Source organism: Gorilla gorilla, chromosome 8, assembly GCF_029281585.2.
Source record: "Gorilla gorilla gorilla isolate KB3781 chromosome 8, NHGRI_mGorGor1-v2.1_pri, whole genome shotgun sequence".
Classification (NCBI taxonomy): Eukaryota; Metazoa; Chordata; class Mammalia; order Primates; family Hominidae; genus Gorilla; species Gorilla gorilla.
Genome location: NC_073232.2, coordinates 117,366,451 through 117,383,056, shown reverse-complemented (window position 1 = coordinate 117,383,056; position 16,606 = coordinate 117,366,451). Strand labels below are relative to the sequence as shown.

At 39.8% G+C, this 16,606-nt stretch overlaps 1 protein-coding gene across 1 annotated transcript in view; it reads right to left on the bottom strand.

Annotated features, from left to right (window-relative positions):
- The window catches only part of SORCS3 (sortilin related VPS10 domain containing receptor 3), a 627,364-nt gene that overhangs the window by 160,529 nt on the left and 450,229 nt on the right, over nucleotides 1-16,606 (bottom strand). Inside the window, exon 6 of the mRNA XM_055352055.2 lies at nucleotides 14,083-14,147. Coding sequence (XP_055208030.2) covers nucleotides 14,083-14,147 — 65 coding nt within the window. The remainder of the gene's footprint in view (nucleotides 1-14,082; nucleotides 14,148-16,606) is intronic.

The window sequence follows — 16,606 nt, the reverse complement described above, 5'->3', positions numbered from 1 at the left end:
ATCTAATGCAATTGTTTCCTTGTATGTGCACATATGTGTGCAGAGGTGTCAGGGGCTACAGAGAAGGAAGTGGTAGGCAGCAGATAAATAAAAGCAAAAGACTTACAGAAAAAAATGTATAACAATTGAGATTAAACTATGGGTACTTTAAATGATCTCTGTTTAAGTAATTATGGATGGATTCAGCAAATATTTCTCATGCACACACTACATATTGGGTATTGTTTGGGTACTAGGAATAAGGCAGTGAATTCGAGATTTTCCTTTCTAAAAGAACCTTCTGTCTAGGAAGGGGTTTACTCATATATGTAGCTAGTTACTATACATATTAATTTAGAAACATGATGCTACTTTAAGAAAGAAATATTTTAATGGGAAATGTATTCATTACATGCTGTATATAACTACTTCTTGAATGTTCAAATTTGAGCAATGTCTGTTTGCTTTGGTAACTATAATCTGACTAGGTCTAGTATTGATTCCATTCGCCCCATCAACAGTCATCATCTGCACCCTAGCTCCAGCCTCTAAACTTTTCTTTCTTCTGCATCCGATTTGGTTCCCAATCCTTGACAATTCTGCCTCTGAAGTGTTTCCAGAGTTTCTTCTCTTCCCTCCATTACCTGTGCTCTTTGCCTGGGACACTTTCTTGTCATCTGTGTTCCTTCTGCACTCATTTCACATCTATGGTCCATGTGGATGATGAATTGGAAACTGGATGGACTTGAAACAAGTAGCCAAAGGCATCTCTAAAGCCTAAGCCTGGGCTAATACCTCCCAGCATCAAAACCACCACTATTGCTGAGTGCCTTAGGATATGGCCTGAATAACTTTGTATGACAGGGCAGGCCTTTACAACTATCCTAATAAACTCAAACGCTTAAGGGGCCATGCAAATTATGTATGAGAGTAAAACTAGCGGGGGTAGATGATAAATGGTGGCTGGCACAAGGTCTCAGTGTCAGGGATCTCTGAGGAGCAGCGGAGACTACACTCAAATGTAAACATTCGCCTATTTTAAGGGGGAACTGCTCCTCCACACAGAATTCATATGCAAAAAGAAGACATTCTGAGTCTCTAAGAAAAGCTAAATGCCTCTATTTTTTAAATGTTAAATTTCCTTATTTTTATAACTGAGAGCTATTGGGAGGCCGAGGTGGGTGGATCATGAGGTCAGGAGATCAGACCACCCTGGCTAACATGGTGAAATCCCATCTCTACCACAAATGCAAAAAACTAGCTGGGTGTGGTAGCATGTGCCTGTAATCCCAGCTACTCGGGAGGCTGAGGCAGGAGAATTGCTTGAACCAGGGAGTCAGAGGTTGCGCTGAGCCGAGATCGCGCCACGGTACTCCAGCCTGGTGACAGAGCAAAACTCCATCTCACAAAAAAAAAAAAAAAAAAAAAAAAAGTTGAGAGGTAATTTAAATATAAAAGATTGTACAGGCCAAACACCTTGAGGCCAACACTCCAAATGAAACCCAGGAGCCACTGTTTTTTTTCTTTTCCTTTCCAACTTCTATTTTAGATCCAGGATGCACATGTGCATAGGCAAATTGCATGTTGTGGGGATTTGGTGTACAGATTATTTCATCACCCAGGTAATAAGCATAGCACGCGATAGTTTTTCTATTTTCATCCTCCTCCCAACCTCTTCCCTCAAAAGTAGGCCCTGGTGTCTGTTGCTCCCTTTTTTGGGTCCCTATGTACTCAATGTTTAGCTCCCACTTATAAATGAGAACATGTGGTATTTGTTTTTCTGTTCCAGTGTTAGTTTGCTTAGGATAATGGCCTCCAGCTCCATCCATGTTGCTGCAAAGGACATGATCTCATTCTTTTTTATGGTTGCATGATATTCCATGGTGTATATGTACTACATTTTCTTTATCCAGTCCACTGTAGATGGGCATTTAGGTTGATGGCGTGTTTTTGCTATTGTGAATAGTGCTGCAATGAACACATGTGTGCATGTTCAATGATTTATATTCCTTTCTGCTCTGCAATTTGGTCATGACCTTCCTTATAAGGAAAGAGACAGGCTTTCTTACCCTCATTCCCTGACCCTGTAGCAACAGCTTGTCCAATATGCTTTAAGGACAGCCTGTATGCCCCTTCCTTTTTGTCTTGGTTCACAGAGAAAGCCAAGATTGGCCTGGATTTCCACTTCTGGCTGAGAGGAGAGGGGAAGGCAGGGAGCCCAGGCTGTGCTTTGGAGCACATTGCTGCTAGCCCACCAGGAATATTCTTGGAACCATACAGTCTTAGTAATTTACTCCTAGAATAAAGCACTTAAACAATGAAAACCTGCAGTAAAAACATGTAAAGAAACCACAGGTGTTGACATGGCAACCTGCTTCCTTCTTACCAGCCAGTGTCTCAGAAAGCCCTTTGCACTGGTAATCAAAGGTACACACAGGGGGACACCTTCTTATTCCCACACACTGGTTCATTTCCCTCTGGCTATTTACTATTCACTCTCTCATTTGGACACTTTGAAAAAAGAAGCAAGTGTATTCGAGGCCACCAGAAACAAAATCAAAACCTACCTAAACCTTGGCCCATAGCAGGTATAATGTTGTGCCAAGCTTGTCCTACTTCTTGGCTCGCTCTCTACTTGCCACTGCTCAGTATGGAATGAAAGGTCCAATTTAACAGGAAGACAGCACTGAAATGAGTTTTTGAAAATCACTGAAAATTTGATGGCCTTGCCATCTTAGCTGGACTCAAATATTGGAAGTCTCAATGCTTTTATTTTTCAAAACATAGAGATTGGATAAGTGCCGCAGTGCCCTCTGCCAGGAGAGAACCAAAGTAGGGGCATGGGGAAACTAAATTGTCAGGCAGGCCTGGCGGTCAAACAGAAGTGACTCAGGGTCGTGGAGGAACTGTGGCTGTCAAGGGTGAGCAGGGAATATCATTTGGTTCAAACTTCACATATGCAAAATGTCTCAAATTAGAATTCTAGACATTACTTCCAAATGAGGCTGAATACAGTTATAGAGATTCTATGATGAAATTCACAAAGGTATTTATGACATAACTTAAAATCCCCAAATAGGCTTCCAACAAGTGTGGCCTTCTTACTTGTTTTTTAATAATGCCAGATACCAGATAAAATGAAAGTGGTCCAGATCTCTTGAGCATACTCCAGTGGTTCTGAAAGCAAGGACTCCGAAGCTAGAAAGTGCTGAGATTAAATCTGGGACTTACTATGTGCAGACTGGCCTTGGCCAAGTAGCAGCATGGCTTTTCAGCTGTGAGGCACAGACAATTTAGTATGTGCCTCTGAGGACTGTCATCAGGATTAAACAAGATTACGCATGAAAATTGCTTAGCACATTGTGGATACATTTTAAAAGATCAATAAATGTTAGTTATTTTTTATTATGAAGAGAAAGGGAAAGGAATCCAACTCTCAGCATCTTTTATAGATTCAATGTATAATAAATGCCCTATTTTGTTGTGGAGAATTGAAAGACCATGATATCACAGGTTCTACAGTGAAGTCATATTCTGAATTTAAATTATCGTTTACCTTAAGTGCAATGGATGTTTGGACAAGAAAAAAAGTATATGGGCTGGACAAATCAAGGAGAACTTCAAAGAGGAGGCAGCCCTTGAGTTTAACCTGGATGTGAAATTGTGCTATGTGAAAGGAAATTCTTGAATGAGGGAGTTAAAAATGCACATGGACTTTTATGTAAGCAAAGCTCATGAAATACGTGACATACTTGCATGTTAATGAATTGACTTTGATTAATTCTTATTCTTGAACTTCTATTTTCTATCCTCTCCTTTGAAATATCCTCAAATGAAAAACTAGAAAGAACAGACAGTAGAAAGATCTCATTTGGATATCCCTATGTAAAAACTAGAGAGTGATTTCCTAAATAATCTTCATGCTTAATATATTCCTAAATGTAAAATGTCTTCCTAATATATTTCTAAGAGCTGATGTGGTCACTGCTCCACTTACAAAAACGAAAAGTCAAAGGCTTTGTTCCCTGCACCAGGAATAGAAGATTATTCTGCTATTTGGAAATATGCACCCCTATTTCAAACTAGCTCTACAGCTAGCAGGCCCTTTAGGGAGCATTGTAACATCATTTAAATGGAGACAGCATCCATGTCTTCTCACCATACAGACGTGAGACCAAGGATCTCATATGATGAGAAGGGCTGCCTTACACTGACTGATTCATTCGTTTTGTATTGGCTCAAGGTGTATAGAGAAGCTGCAGGTGTCAGACACATCCTGAGGTTCCAGGAAGCAGAGAACATCAGACAGGTTCTTGCCCTCAGAAGATTCCTATGCCAGTGATGGAGACAGGACGTTCACAAATGAATATGCCTTAGGATGCTTAGAGAACTGGTGAATGTGGGAGGAGAGATGGAGAAAATCTGATGCCCTTAGCCTTCTTTTCTTCCTAAGAGGCTGTATTTCTGCTCAAAGTTTCACAGGACTCAGGCAGGCAGCCACAGCCTTTCTCTATTCAGCAAGACAAGCCCCTCATCTACATCAACAAATTTCACTGTAAAGTCCAGTTCTGGTTCTGCCATACCTTTCCAAAAGGATCACCTCTTTACCAGCAGAAATAAAATCTTAGCCACTTTTCTCTTCCTGGGCTGACTTTATAAAGCTTCAGTGAATGCTGGTTAAACTGAACTGAATGACATTAAAAGCCTATACATTTTGTTATGTTTAATTACATGGTGTCCCGTGATTATGTTTTGCCTTTGAGAATTACTAAGCATTCAAACTTCCTAGACATCAAGCCTCTTGTCATCTCAGAGAAAAAACTTTCTGTGATTTACTCAACTTCCATTCCTTTGGGTAATAATATACTATTGTCACAAATTGAAAAAGCGAATTAAAATTGTGAACAAAAAGCAAATTCAGCTCTTTAGGCCTTCTCTTAGAGAAATACCCACGAGCTGTTTATTTTATGTAACATTAACTCTCAAATGAAAATAAGTGAAAACAAGCAGATTCAAGGTAACTCTAAAAAGTTATTTAGCTTCCATCAGCATCCTTTTTCTTGACTGGGGAGTGCAACTAACCTATCTGTAAAGACAAGGAAGGAAGCAATATTGCTGCAAATACCTAATACAGAGCTTGAAGCATAATCGATTCTAAAAACAAACAAAGGCAACAAACAATAAAAGGAAGTTTCCATTCCTTCTACTGAGTTCATGGATTTTGAGCTTTGGTGAAACTTCTCATCTCCCATAGGAGAATTCCAGCATTATCTGCCTTCTTGATGGCACAGGAGGCAATCTGGCAGTTACAGATATTTAGAAACCAAAGTGACACTGAATATCTCAGCAGTCCTACCATCCCATTCAGGGCTCTTTCCACTGTACCTGCTAAATAAACTGACCCTGAATAGGATGATTATATGAAGATCATGATGACGATGACAATGACGATGACAACAGTAGCATTTTTGACTGCTCATTCTGTGTTGTTTGGTGTTCTAGGAACTATATGCATTAACTAATTTCATTCTTGCAACAACCCAGGGAGTTACAATTATTATCATTTCCCTGTTATAGCAGAGGAAACTGAGGCACAGGATGATTAAGTAATTTGCCTAAGTTCCACAGCTCTAGGAAGTGACGGAGCTAGAATTTGAACCCAGGTGATTTTACACCAGTACCTGTGATTCTAACCTTTATGTATTTTAAACATGGAAAGGAAACTGGGCTAGGTATTTGACTAGAATCTACATACTGGGTCACTCCCTGTCACTGGCCGTCTATGTGACCTTGGGCAAGTTGTTATACAATTTGATGCCTTTTGGAATGTAATATAATGTGGGAATCTCTTATATGTTCTGACTTTTTGATTATGGAATCCTTCAATCAAAGACAATCCTATATCTCAGTCCATAAAGTGAGTTTTACTCTGCCTTCTATGGTTGAACAGAAGGCAAGCAGTCTGCAGTCCCATTGCCTTAGCCCCCACTTTGTCCTCGTTTTGGCCTCTGAAGTCTTAAAGAGCTGCTAGAGCTCTGAGTTCACACAATTCCAAAGTTATTGAATTAATCAATATTTTAAAGAGCCAATAATATATGTATCTAGAGCCTAGAGTTTAGTCTTCAAAGCTAATAGTTTCACTTGTGTGCCAAGCTCATTTGATTACTTATGTATGCCTGGAATTTCTGTTAAGAAGTATTAGGCTTTATCTTGCCTTAGAAGAAGTGCCGTGATTGCTTAATGAGGGATGATGATGAGAAGAAAACAAAGGACGGTGGCATATGTTCTATGGGTTCTGATTCTGCACATTTCTAGCATGTCTAGATGCTTCGAATGTTTTGCCCATGTTCAGGTTCACTTATCACAGTGCCCCATGGGACACCATACTTGGGAATTTCATGCAGAGGAGCTCACTACTTCACAAAGCAGCCCAGGTCAGGTCATCTTTGGGTACTCTCTGTTGTTACTGCTTTGTTCATTGAACTGAAATCTCCCTTGTTGTCAATTTTACTCTATAATAAGATCATCATTAGTAAACTGATGAAAAAAATAAATTATAAAAATACTTCTTACGTTTGTTAGTATTTTCAAATAGGTAAAACACCAGATGAGGGATCACAGGAAGGCTAAGAAATTTGTCCAAGGTCTAAATGACAGTTAGTTCTCCAACTTTTATGTCATCAAGTTAATACTCTCTCTATTGACACTCAGTTGCCTCTTAAATGGAGGGTGTGTGTGTCCTTCTGTCTGTCGGTCTGTGACTGAGTAACTGTGTCAGAGAGAAAGCATGTGCAGGGACATTCAGAGAAAGATGAACTCCAGAAGCGAATGGGAGGAAAAGCCATTTGAATCCTGAATCTCATGACAGAAATAGGATTATTCACACAGTTGTTAACCAAACTGGTTGGCTTTGCCCTGTTTAAACCTTGCCAGGGCAAAAAAAAATAATTTAATGCTTTCAGCTTAATTCAGGAAGTCTGACTCCTACAGAGGGAGACTAGGACTAGGCCAGAGGAGAGATTCCGATATATAAACAAGAAAAGAGACCAGCTTATGTTGGGTTAGATCCAGAGTGTTGGAGTCCGCGTCAAAGTCAGAATTGTCAATGCCACACCACACAACTGAAAAAGCCATGCTCTGTGCTGCTTCTCTGGGGCTCCTTCAGTCTAGAGCAGCACCATCCAGTATATATTAAAAAAAAAAGCCACAAATGATGTTTTAAATTTTTCAGTAATCATGTTTTAAAAGTAAATAGAAAAGTGAAGTTCATTTATATGTTTTATTTAGCCCAAAATATTATCATTTCATCATGTCATCAATATAAAAATTACCAAGGAACAATTTTTCATTCATAGTATAATAAATATTTGAAACCTGGTATGTATCTTATACTTAAAGCACAGCTTGATTTGGACAGCACATTTCAAGGACTCAATAACCACTGTGACTAAATGACTACCATAATGGACAGCACAGCTCTAGCATAACTTTCCCACACCCCATTTCTACCATCCCTTTGGATGGTGGAAACTCATCCAATTCATCCCACAAGATGAGGCTTAGCTATGGCCTCTTCTGTGCAGCCTTTGGTCACTCCTCAGCAGTTGCGCAACCCTTCCTTTTGGTCCCCACAGCAATTTTTCATGATACTTGCAGCAGAATCTCCGTGGCCTTTAGCATAATGTGTTGCAACAACGATCTGTGTGCATATCTGCCTCTCCCATTAGCCTGTGAGCTACTTGGTGCTGATTGTGTCCTTTTTATCTGTATATACCCGGCAGCTCAGTGCAGTGCAGTGTTAATCAAAGTGCTGTCCCCAGACCAGAAGCAGCAGCTGAGAGCTTGTCAGAAATGGGGGGTATATATTTTAACAAGCTCTCCAGATGGTGCACATGCATGTTAAAGTTCAGCCAGCTCAGATCTAGTGCGTTGGTTCTCAATCCTACATGTCCTAAAATCAGCAGGACAACTTTATAAAAGGCCAATGCCCAGGACCTTTCCCAGGAGATACTTCATTGATTGATTTGTGGTAGGGCCCAGGTAAGGGTGTGTGTGTGCATGCTTGTTTGTTTGTGTCTGTGTGTGTGTGTGTGTGTGTGTTTATTCGTGAGGTGATTATAATGCTTGGTTTGAGGACCACTTGTCTTCTATACCTGAAGAGTGTTCCATTACAGAGGAGTGGATTGTGAACCAATGAACAAACATAAGAAAAGCACAAATTTCTATATTAATATTTGCGTAGATGCCAGTATCCCCGTCTTACTCTGGGAACTACATAGAGCAATATTTAATTGATGTTTCATGAGCAGATCTTGCTTCTGTTCCCTGAATGAATACATAAATCATTAATTCTGCTTCATTTTATAATTAGGAAAAAGGAACCTAGAGAGGTTTACTTGTTTCCCTGGATCACACAGCCTCTCAGTGGAAAAACCGGAATTAGAATTTAGGTGTCTACTCTCCACGTCTGCCTGTCTGTGAATAGCTAAAAGACCATATCTCTTTATTGCTCAAAAAGACAAACACAAATTGCAAACATGGCTCCCATGGAGATTGAGCAGAAAGAGTGGTACCTAATGGCTGCTGGTGCCCACACTTCAGCCAGGGCAGTGCAACCCTCTACCAGGGCTTGGAGAGTCATTCATTTCAACACCCTCCCCAGGCCCACCTATCTGCCTGGGCAGATAGTGCAGGCAGGCTTGGCAAGTCCAGTGTCATCAAGCAAGAAAAGACCTGGACGCAGTGCTGAGGGTACTGGATAAGTCTGTCTGCTCAGAGTATAGTCCCTGAGAAGCAGGGTACAGGATGTTACCTGACCTCATCACTGATGCTAGTCTCTGGTCTGCTCTACCACCACAGTCACAGTCTGCTCCTCCACCACTTGTCCGGGGCCGCTAGACAAGCCACTTGACTTCTACATTTCTCAGAATCATTCCTAAATCATGCACCAAGTTAGTCTGGATCGGGGACCAGGGAAACAGAGCAAAAGCTGCCTTGTGCTCCAGAGATGGAGGCTGGGGTCTGAAGGAGCTGAAATGAGTCCTAGCTTTTCATCTATCTCTTCCTGTATCTTAAATGTGAAACAAGCAGATAAAAGAGGCAGGTAGAACGGAAGGTGAAGTGACCAGAGATTGATTGGTACCATCCATATGTGAGACTGCAGCTGGGGGAAATATAATTGCTTCATGAAGCTTTATCATTATAAACAGGCAAGGATGGCCATAGATGGCTTGGTGTGCAGCATGAACTGTGGCTCAGGAAGCTACCTACCTGTTCCCTCAGAGGTCCTCTTCAACCCACCTTCACCAACCTATCTCCATTCATTCTTTTCCAGATTATAACTTACAGCCTTGAACATACCACCTCTCATGATTCTGGGAACTTGCAAGTTTCTTCTCTCTATTCAGAATGCTCAGATAATTTCCTACTAATCCCTAGTACCAAATCAAACATTCTGTTTCTGAGATGGTTCCCCTAACTTGCTTAGGTCATTAGTCTCAATCTCATTTATGATTCAACACAATATATTCCCAACTCCATTAAAGTCCTTGTCAAAGTGTGCTAGCAACATTCTAATACTTGTCCATCATTTGAATTGTCCGTCATTCAAATACAAGTCTAGAAGCTCCTTGATGGTAAGGATGATATCACATTCACCTGTGTGTCCCCTCAGTGCACAGTATGTATAGATTTTAAGTAGATGTTGATTGGGTAAAAGCATAAGTAAGTGAATGAATAAATGAATGAATGAGAAAAGCAGGAATTGCTATAGAACTAGAAGTCAGGAACTATGCCTCCTAGCTTTTATTAACCAAAAATATTAATTTTAGTATTTTTAATATAAACATATTTTTCAATGTACACACAGTGAGTTTTTGGCATAGAGTTCTGTAAGTTTGAACAGATATATAGACTTATGTAACCACCACCACAATCAGGTTACAGAACAGTGACATCATCCTAAAAAATATTTCATGCAGCTTTTCATGTCAAATACTTTCCCCACTCTGGAAACCACCAGTAAATTCTCTATCTATATAGTTTGTCTTTCCCATAAGATCACATAAATGGAATAATACAGCATGTAACCTTTTGAGATTAGCTTATTTCACTCAACATAACACCTTTAAAATTCATGTGTTGTTTCAAATATGAGTAATACCGAGTAGTATCCTATTTTGTAGATGTGCCACAGCTTGTTAATACATTCACTCATTCAAAGATATTTGTTTCCAGTTTTTGGTGATTATTAATAAATCTCTACAGACATTTGTGTACAGGTTTTAATGTGAATATAAATTTTTCATTTTTCTAGGCAAAATATATAGCAGAAGTGGGATTGCTGGGTTATAAGATGTGTATAACTTTATAACAAACTACCAAAATATCTTTTCAGAGTAGCTGTACCATTTTGCATTCCCACCAGCAATGTATGAGAGTTCTATTGCTTTACTTCTGTGCCAGCACTTGATATTGTCATTTTTGCTTATTTTGGTGATAACAATAGACATATAGTGATATATCACTATGGTTTTAATTTGCATTTCCCTAATGTCTAATAATGTTGGGCACTGTTTCATGTGTTTATTTGTAATCTTTATATTTTCTTTGCTAGATGATCTATTCAAACTTTTATTTAATGAGCTGTTTCTTATTGCTATGTTTTAAGCATTCTTTATATGTTCTGGCTACAAGTCCTTTGTTGGATATTGATTTGCATGTATTTTCTCCCAGTGTTTTAACAGTATCTTTTGAATAGCAAAAGTTGTAAATTTTGATGAAGCTCAATTTATCAATTATTTATCAATTTTGCTGTTAGTGTAATTTTAAAAAACTCTGTCCATCCCAAGGTCATAAAAATTTTCCCCTATGTTTTCTTTTAAAAGTTTTATAAATCTATGTTTTATATTTAGATCTATGATCTATTTGGAGTTAAATTTTGTATAAGTTGTGAATCGTTGTATAAGTTGTGAATCATAGGTTGAAGTTAATTTTCCCCCAGATTACTGCCCAACTGATCCAACACCATTGATTGAAAATAATATCCTTTCTACACCGAATGTGTTATATCCTGCAACCTTGCTCAACTCACATATTAGTTCTAGGAGATTTTCTTATGGATACCTTAGGATTTTCTACATAGGCAATCATGTCAATGAGAATAACAAGTTTTATTTTCTTCTTTGCAGTCTATATGAATTGTATTTCATTTTTCTTGCTTTATTGCACTGCCTAGGACTTTCAGCATAATGTTGAATAAAAGTGTTAAGAGTAAATATTCATGCCATTTTACTGCTCTTCGGGGAGAAAGCATTCAGTATCTCATCATCAAGATGATGTTAATTTTAGGTTTTTTGTAGATGTCCTTTATCAGAAGTTTCCTTCCCACTAGTCCATTGGGAGGTTTTTGTTCTAACTTGCTTTTTTGTTTGTTTGTTTGTTTTTTCCTATCGCCAATTAGCTATGTGAATCTGGGCAAATTTGAGTTAAACTACCATGTCAGGAAAAACAGTAAATAAAACATTTTTGTATTTTTGATGATACTCAAATGATGGTAGAGATGTGTGTGTGTGTGTGTGTGTGTGTGTTTGTGAATGCAGAAGTGTGAGGGAGCACTCACTGCATACCACAAAGGAAAGGCATTATGCATTTTGTTAGGGTATGTAAATAAAACATGCCCAGACTAAGGCAGTTTTGCTATGTGTACTTTCTAAATAAAGTTGAGTTAGGGACAATTTACTAGATTGAAAAAGCATTATTTTAGCTATTAAAAATTGATTTTAAAAACCCTAGAATTCCAGTGGAGGATTTATAATGAAAAAATAAAATAAAATAAAAAACCTAGAAGATGGAACAGAACTAATATATTCTATACTTTAACCTAAGTACAGCACATGACATTTATCTCTGTTATATTTCTGCCTGCCTTTATTCAATTATTGAATTCTGGCAATAGGCCAGAAACTGCTCTATGTGTTTTGCATTTGTAATCTCATAAAATTTCACGGAAGTCCTGCACCATAGGCCTCATTCCAATTTGGACCAGAATTCTTGAACTTTCATAAAATAAATTTTAGCTTAATGTCAGAAACTACATTTTTTTAAAGAAGCTGTCCAGCATCAGAAAATAATGTGTCTTAAGCCTGAGCTCACGAAGCCTGAGAATGTACTGTTAGAGTTTTGGGAGAAGGGATTCCTACACCAGGTCAGAACTCAGACCATCCTCCAACTCTGAAATACCATGACCATGACAGATCACAAATATGGCCTAAACAGGTTGACTTAGGAGGCAAAACCCATGCGAGAGTTGTCCTGAAAACTGGCCTGTGGGTCATTTTCTGAGACTGGCTATTTGCTGTCCTCCTCCTGTCCTTCTATGCTCCCTGAAACCCCTACATCTCATTCTTCTCCCAGTTTCTTTCTCAGCCATAAGAATCGGATAATATAATTTTGAATCCAGGCTCCACCACCCTTATGATCAGTAATTTAAGTGTGTGACAGTATCTTCTTAAATTCCCAATAGCTCTTCAGTTAAAAAATACATTAAAAAGAGTGTAGGTCATCCCTAGCTGTCTCACCGATTTACATCTATTTAAGGATCAAATGAGATGAAAAGGAATGAAGGAGGAAGGGAAGGAAGGAGGGAAGGAGGGAGGGAGGGAGGAAGGAAGGAACGAAGGAAGGAAGGAAGGAAGCAGGGAAGGAAGGAAGGAGAGAGGGAGGGAGGGAAGGAAGGAGGGAAGAAAGGAAGGAGGGATGAAGGAAGGAGGAAAGGAAGGGAAGGGAAGGGAAGGGGCAAGGAAAGGAAGGAGGGAACGAGGGAGGGAGGGAAAAAGGGAGGGAGGACAGGAGGGAGGGAAGGAAGGAGGGAGGGAGGAGTAGAGAGTGGCAGAAATATAGTAACAAATTCTGATTACCTTCTAACTCTTTTAAAAATAAAAATAAATCATATAAAACACATTCCCCCAAATGCATATTTCTGGCATGCATCTATGGTTGGCCTCCAACAGTAGATTTCTCCTGCAGAAAGCACATGCAGTTTTACTTAAACTCTGAACGATACCACAATGCCAACAGCCAGGTCAAAACAGAATCGCCTTCCATTTATACAACATTTTTGAGTTTCTCTAATATTCATCTTCTATTTGATTAACCTATAATCCTGGGAGGTGCTCCGGGCAAGGATGAGTATTCTCAGATCACAGAGGAAGTTACAGCCCAGAGAGGTTAAGGAGTTTTTCCTGGTATCAAGGCCAGAGGGTAACAGAGCCGAGTACCCCAACTCACAGACAGGTGCTTGTTCTGCTGCACCTCTGCCTCACCACTAGTAGATTATTTGACTCTGTTCTCAATCTATGCTAATTATATTTTTATATATTTTTGTTTAAGCTGATTTTATTTTTCCTGGATGGAGAAGAGCCCTTTAAGTATAAACAACTCTGAGAAGAATAAAATGCTTAAATTGTTACAAAATGATGCTTTTTCAGTCCAATTTTGTGTAAGAAGTACACAGCTGAACAAGGTACACAGCGGGTCATGTGTTTAAAATCCTGCAATTTCACTGCTAGAAGAGTCCCTTTTTTGTAGGGATAGTATAGAACTTGCTCATCACTTTCTCTCTCTCTAGGGCTTAAAATTATGTCTGACACTTAGCAGGCCATCCCTAAGTATCTCGAATGGATGAATAAACAGTTTTGCAAATAATGCCCCATTACATTTTTTGGTAAGGTTGCCTATATAAAGGGTTCATACTTTGAAGCAGGCAGCCCTTGCAATTCGCCATGTGAATGTAAAATACTATGATGAGTTATGGACATTCCTCTTCAAATTACTCTGAAGATGCCAAAGAAATTACAAACAGGAGCCTCAAAATTCATTGCATTAACCTATATCCCCAGACAATTCATTCCCAAGAGTTTGTTTCAATGAAAAGTCTCCCTTAGGAAAGGACTTCTCACCCTTACTCTGGGAAGTGAGGATGGATGTGGCTGTAATGGAGCTCAGAGCTTTTCATCTTCCCAAGATATTAAAATGCAAATTGGGGGAGGACAGAGACCTGCAGGCAGATCTCCCTGGGCCTAGCCTGGCTGTAGCAGAACTCACATCCATCCGTGGTCCGCACCTCCATGTGCACCAGGTCCGCCTCCTTATCCAATCCGGCCACCGACCTGGGAAAGGAAGGGAGAGACAGAAGCTCAGTGACAACACCGATAGCAGACAGCAAAGTGGGATGCACTCAGGGCCAACTGCTACTCAGAAATCCACTTTCTCAAAGAGGACCATCCTGCAGTATGGGAACCAGCAGAATGTCGCCACTGGCAGTCCCCACAGTGTGGCTGCTCCTAGGAACTGTCATCTGTAAGGGTCACGAGACATGAGTACTGAATGGTCAATGAATCAACGATTCAAAGAAAATAGAGAAGAATACACAGTGCATAGTCATGCTGGTCTACACCTTGCTCCTGGCCTTCTCCATCTTGCACCTTCCCAGAAGTTCTCCCTTCCCCAGTGTCTTCCATCTATCTCCTCTGTCTTAACTTTCTTGACTCCTTCCACCACTTCCTCCTCCTCTGCCCTCCCACTTTACCTGCCTGTTCTACCCGATGGAGAACACGGTATTGCCTCAGTTTGGGCTGTTTGCTTCAAGATACTCCTTCCTTCCTGAGTTTAATCCTAGGTCTCCTTCTTTATTCCTGCCTTGAAAATAACAGAAGTTTGGCAATAGACATTCAAAATCTGGTCTGACATGGACAAAATTCTCCTGGTGAGCAAGGTGGAAAACCTTAAAGGTCTCTCTGGCCACCACCTAGAAGATGGAGGCCTGAGAATCCCTACAAATAATCCTCGTGGACCTCTGACCTTCCACACATAAAGCCCAGTCAGCTGTCTCCTAAATTAGAGACCCAGGCCAGAGTAAGGCCCAAAAAGTCCACTGAAAAGAGCTGACACACACATTAAAAACTCATTTACTAAAGATCACACAATCCACTCTCTCTGGCAAGCTCTTACTTATAGTCTAATGCCTCAGAGTTTATACGCTATTCTAAGATTTGTATTCTGGTTTTCCAGTCTTCAGTAGAGAAGCAGCAGCAAGTTAGAAATGGAAAGTAGAATTGAAAATGGTGAGAACCAAGAGCTGATACTTGGATAGCAAGAGAAACAGAAAACTTATGAAAAACAGACCTAAGAACTCAAAACCCAATCTTCCATGCCACAAATCCCTACACTACTCAACAGCCCTGGGGGCATTACTGTAACACAGCACAGTTCAGTGCTGACATCTATGTTGCGGGGCTGAAGGCACAGAAGAAAAGAAACAGGGGCTGATGGCATCCAGGGTACTCTGTTTAAGAAATTAAGGCTGCAAGTGGTATGTTTCAGAAAAACTAAAATGATTTCTATTGGTTAAAATAAAATTATTACTTCGGCTGCAAGTGGTATGTTTTAGAAAAACTAAAATGATTTTTATTGGTTAAAATAAAATTATTACTTCTTGAAAGGTCGAAATTTAGTTATCTGAAAGTTCATTTATGTAAAACACTTCTTTCCCCAAAGAGGCTGAATAAATGAGGCTTTACTCTAATGGGTTATTTTTCCCAATGATCATTGACATTCTATCGTTTCCTTTTTCTTTACCTCATTTTATCCTAACAGCAGACCCCTAAGGTAAGGAAAGCAGGCATCATTAGTCATATTTGACCGAAGGAGAAATTGAGGCACAGAAAAAAATGGATGTCTGCCTAAGGCCACACAGGGACTAGGCCAAAATTAGAAAGACTTCCTGACTTCCAGCAGGAAGAGCTCCAACGTCCTTATCCAATCATCTCCTGCCCCTCTCCTTCCCTAGTGAACTCTCATTCCTCTTTCCAAGCTCACTGGGCCTTGCCCCTCCAGCAGTCCTTCCTTCCCTAGTATCACTGCAGAGCCCTTTCCCTGCTCCCAAAGCATCCTTATCCCAGTGGTTCTCAGACTTTACTGCTAATGACAGCCCTGGGAGGTAACTCTGAAATATACAGATGCCTGTGTCCTCTTCACCAGACCAATGAAATAAAAACTTTCACAGATGGGACCAAGGCGTCAGTATTTTTTAAAGGTCGCAGGTGATTTCCATGTGCAGCCATGTTTGAGGACCACTGCTTTGCACAGCACAATCAAATCATGTATGCAATTGCTAATTCATTTCTGTGTCTTCTCTATTTGGATATAAACTTTAAAGAAGGATCCTGTCTTATTTATTTTTGAACCACTGGGACCTATGTGTGTAGTACATATTAGGTGATACTGAAGTCTTTACTGAATTAATAAACAATCTGATCTACCTGTGTTAATGCCAAAATTTCAATGTAAAACACTTGAGGCCAGACACGCAGAGGACTGAGGGCACCACAAGGGACTATACGGATACTTTATTTGGTCTGAAGCCACCTGGTTTCTTTCTTTCTTTTTTTTTTTCCCCCCAGAAGACAAATGTCTCATTTTGTTAACCCAATGTATCCAAAATGTATCTGACTACTGTAATATTTTTAAAATTTTTACTTTAAGTTCTGAGATACAGGTGCAGAATGCGCAGGTTTGTTACACAGGTATACCTGACTTCAAACCATACTACAAGGCTACAGTAACCAAA